Source organism: Pollachius pollachius (assembly GCF_949987615.1).
Source record: "Pollachius pollachius genome assembly, chromosome: 17".
Classification (NCBI taxonomy): Eukaryota; Metazoa; Chordata; class Actinopteri; order Gadiformes; family Gadidae; genus Pollachius; species Pollachius pollachius.
The window spans coordinates 4787038-4791736 of record NC_136950.1 but is presented as its reverse complement, the minus strand read 5'-3'; the positions used below and the strand labels follow the sequence as shown (position 1 = coordinate 4791736).

The 4699-nt window shown below is 46.8% G+C and overlaps 1 protein-coding gene across 1 annotated transcript; it reads left to right on the top strand.

The window, feature by feature from the left end:
• Positions 1–267: 267 nt before the first annotated feature.
• On the top strand, positions 268–4192 carry zic4 (zic family member 4; the record flags this gene model as incomplete). The annotated part of the gene is made up of 2 exons (XM_079755262.1): positions 268–1736; positions 3741–4192. Exons 1-2 carry the CDS (start codon positions 569–571, stop codon positions 4190–4192), a joined length of 1620 nt encoding a protein of 539 aa, XP_079611388.1. The 5' UTR covers positions 268–568.
• Between the last annotated feature and the right edge of the window lie 507 nt (positions 4193–4699).

Here is a 4699-nt window from a genome sequence, read left to right as displayed (position 1 = left end):
ATGAAGATATCAGTATATATCTAATCCGTACGGGTTTTATAGGGACAGCCGTGCACAGCCTACTCCTGCAAGTGTTTGTTTTCACTGCACGGTGAAAAATACTAGCGCTGTGCGGCTTTTGTTCGAGTGAAAGAGAGAGAGGGACGACTGCGGATCTGGATCAACTTTTGAAGAGTTTAATGTACAATAACCTTTGCATAACAACAATTTTTTTCTTCTTCCGAGTGTTGCCTCAGGCAACTGCGCATGCGCCCTGGCTTCTCGCTGTCACTAAAGCATTTTTCTTCGCGTTGGAAACTGTCACAAGTGACGTCTATCACCGGGCTCTGACCAATTAGAGCGCGGGGTGATTGTTCGGCTCCGCGGGCTGCTGCGCCTACCATGAATCTCTATTCAGTATCAAAGCGTCCTGCTGCTGCTTCTCAACCGAATGGGATTCCATGTAGTTTCCAGATAGAATCTTAACTTCAGAAAGTTTTTTTTCTTATATTTTTCATTACGATTAAAATATATTTGTCATCATCATTATTATTTGGCCTGCTGTCACGTTATTCTAAAATTAGGAATAATGAGCGTGGATGCTTTGGGAAGCCCTGTGATGGACCCTACGTTTTCCAAACGGAACACGGCTCTGAGATTAGTTGACTTGGCAGGGGCTCACCACCACCACCATCATCACCACCATACCCCTCAGAGCGTGACAGGCTTCCCGGGGTTTAGCAGCCATCCACACTCAATGGCTCACGCGCACCCTGGGGAGATTACTGCGGAACCCCGCCTGGGGCCGAGCCCATTCGGGCCAGAACACATGGGGCACTCCGCGGCCCTCAAAATCAGCCCAGCCCATCATTATCCCCACCACCATCACCACCACAATCATCATATGGCAGGCCACAGTGAAGTGGTCTCCAGTCAAACGGGAGCTTTTGGCCCGGTGCACGCGACAACGGTCCCCTATTCTATGTCTCACACGGCCCAGGCGTTATCGGCAGGTAGGGACTTCCTCATCCGAAGAGACCTGGCAGCTCAAGCGATGCCCGTGCTGACCGACCAGTCTGCCGGTTCAACTTCTCACCACGGAATGTTTGTCCCAACAACAGGTAGCTATCCGGGACACTATGGCCACCATCACCCCGACGCAGCGAACCACAGCATTTTCTCCGGACTCCACCATGACCAGCCACCGCCGAGCGCATCACCGGGTGTCCAAGCCCTGAACGGACAAATACGCTTGGGAATACCTGGAGAAATGTACGTGCGATCCGACCACCTGAGCCAAGTGGCGAGCTCCAGGGCTGATCCGTTCTCTGCGTCCTCGTTGCACGGCTATGGTGGACTGAATCTGAACATGAACCTCGGCGCGCACCACCACCACCACCACCACGGAGCGGGTGCGTTTTTCCGGTACATGAGGCAGCCGATAAAGCAAGAGCTGATCTGCAAGTGGCTCGAGCCGGAACATTCGCCGAAGAAACTTTGCTCGAAAACTTACAGCACTATGCATGAACTGGTGACACACGTGACGGTGGAACACGTCGGAGGACCCGAGCATGCCAACCATATCTGTTTTTGGGAAGAGTGTCCCAGAGAAGGGAAACCATTTAAAGCCAAGTATAAACTTGTAAATCACATTCGCGTGCACACCGGGGAGAAGCCGTTCCCGTGCCCGTTTCCTGGCTGTGGGAAAGTGTTCGCGAGATCAGAGAACCTAAAGATTCATAAAAGGACACATACAGGTCAGTACAAATATTAAAATAAAGTATGCATCGCTGAGTTTTTCCCCCTATGCTTTAAAATAAGTGATTAATTTGTTTGAATGAAAGGTTTGTTGAATGTTTGCTTAATCTAATAAGAAGAGGCACAACACAATGTGTGTCATTGTGTTGTGCGAGTGGTCATTGAGCAGCAACATTGTAAATATAATATTAAGCTATTTGCGTTACGATCGGCATAAATATTGCACAGGACTATTTATACATTTGTAGGCTACATGTTGTTTGCTGGATAGACTCAGCAGTTAATTTACAATGTGTGAGCGTGTGTGTGTGTGTGTGTGTGTGTGTGTGCGTGTGCGTGTGTGTGTGAGTGTGTGTGTGTGTGTGTGCGCGCGCGCGTGCGTGTGTGTGTGTGTTTGTGTATTATTGAACACCGTTGCATTAATGGAGCTAAGTGATGCATAATTTCAGCGTTGGTCAATCGTTTAACCTTTATTTACACTAGATTTCGCTGACAGGGGCCCAGTGAACCAGCCTTAACTTTAAAATGAAAATCATCCCTTGATATGACGTCGGTGACGACACTTTTATTTGTACTTTTGTGTATAGTGTATTGCTCCTAGCTTGATACATTTGTGATCATTGGAGCTATTTATATTTACAACAATTGTAAACAATATGACCAGAGCAGCGATGAAAGCAGCAGCAGCAAAACAACAATGTCATATTAATATTAATATTATTATTAGTATTAATGTTCATAATAGCCTAACTACTTTTTCATGTTGTAGGCTAGTATAATTTTTTTGGAGCAACAATCCATGTCATTATTATAACATACTCTTCATCACTTCATTCAAGATGACTTATAGAGCTCGTCGGATTGTATGAGATTTGCATCGTGCGTTACTTTTAAGGTTGTCCACTATATGCTGCCGAAGCAACAAGTCCATGAGCAGAATGGTTGAGTGGTCTGTCAGCCGGCAGGTTGCGGGTGTCTGTTGCCTGACTGACTGGTCGGTGCCCTTACAGACCCTTGGATAGAGCAGCAGTAGAACCTGCAGGGAGATGAAGGCACTAGGCGAGTGGTGTAGACCAAAACAATATGGCTGCTGGTCTTCTGCTGTGTGACCCGGTGACGTGTGGGAAAAAGGGGGGGGGGGGAATCAAGGCCTCAAAATGTCGAGTCAGACTTAAATGAATCCCCCCCCCCCCCACAAACACACAAACACACACACACACACACACACACACACACACACACACACACACACACACACACACACACACACACACACCCCTTCCCCCCCACACACACACACCATCTCTTGCCCCGTTTCTGTAACCTATGTATTATTCATATAATTTGCTCACATTACCTAAGTACAAATCTGCTAAATTATTTCTGCGTGTTGACTCCCAAGGGGCCTGGTCTCTGGTATCATGTTTAAAACCGAGCCGAGACTGTCGTGATGGCTGGCGCTTCCCCTGGGGTCTGTTCCTCCACGCTGACTTGTAGTACACTAATATCCCTGATTGGTTCTCTCAGCCCAACAGCTGAAGGTCAAATTGATATTCAACCCACAAGTGTAATTAGACAGCAGCAATTACACATTCTTACAAGCGGCGGGCTGATCGCAGGAGGAGAACATGGAGGATTTCCGTGTAATTTAGTCCGATTCTCTTTTCTCTTTTTTGTGCCTTGTCATAGGATGGGAATTGTTGTCATTAAGGCGCACAATTACGGCTTTTGTATGACTGGCCCATTTTATACACCTTCTAAAATAAATGTCGTGGATTGGTATTTGTAAATATATGTAATGGCACAGAAAGTTAAAGAATTGAGCGCGTTTTAATTCCAGTGGTCCATGTCCCTAGGGAGTGTTTTGGGATGTTACTGTTTCTTTGGACATGTGGTTTATTTGATGGGAAACGACCATCAGATAGGCAAACGGTCCTCACGATATCCTATTGCCATTGTATTTTCCAAACGTCTAAGGTGTTCCTCTGTCCTTCCGTTCACAGGTGAGAAACCCTTCAAGTGTGAATTTGACGGATGTGACCGACGGTTCGCCAACAGCAGTGACCGGAAGAAGCACTCCCACGTGCACACTAGCGATAAGCCCTACAACTGCAAAGTGCGAGGTTGTGATAAGTCGTACACGCACCCAAGCTCGCTGCGGAAACACATGAAAGTGCACTGCAAGTCCCCGCCGCCCAGCTCGGGCTACGAGTCCTCCACGCCGTCGCTCGTGTCCCCCTCGTCAGACTTGGGCCGCGAGCCAGGGGGGGCCTCGGCCCTCACAGAAGCGGTGGCCTCGTCCCAACCCGCCAATTTAAGCGAGTGGTATGTTTGTCATAGTTCGGGTGCCAGCGGCGCGCACACACCACCCAGTGGTTCCTCCACACCTGACCCTGAGGATGAGTCCCGCTACAGAAATAACCCCGACGACAGAGGCGCCAGGGACGCGTTCTGAGCGGGGCGTGGGGCTCGAGCCCAGTCCCGGTGCTGCACCACGACAAAAAAATAAAAACGATAAAAACGTATTTCAAAAAGCTGAACTATTTCAAATGGTTTGGCTCAGTGCCTCTATGCCCTTTGAAGGCCTACCGGCTCACATGTGGAGAATTGAGGCTCGTAAAATTGGTATTCTAGTGAGCCTGCAGCTTTATTGTAGGTAAAGCATGATGCTATACAATTATTTTGTAAATGAGTTTTGACTCCAATATCTTTAATTTATTTTTCAATTTGAAATGAATTTTTTTGTATTCATCGTACCAAAGTGCTCCAACAATAGACCATATGTACATTTGTAAATTTTGATGTTTTAACGTTGGACAGTTAGAAAAAAAAACTGTCGTAAAAGAGTTTCTAATTATTTACTACAGTTATTTGTACAATGTTTTTTCAACATTTTTATTTTAATTTGTGCTGAGGGTTCATTTTAAAATATTTCACAAGCCTGCAGTATTTGATATACAAT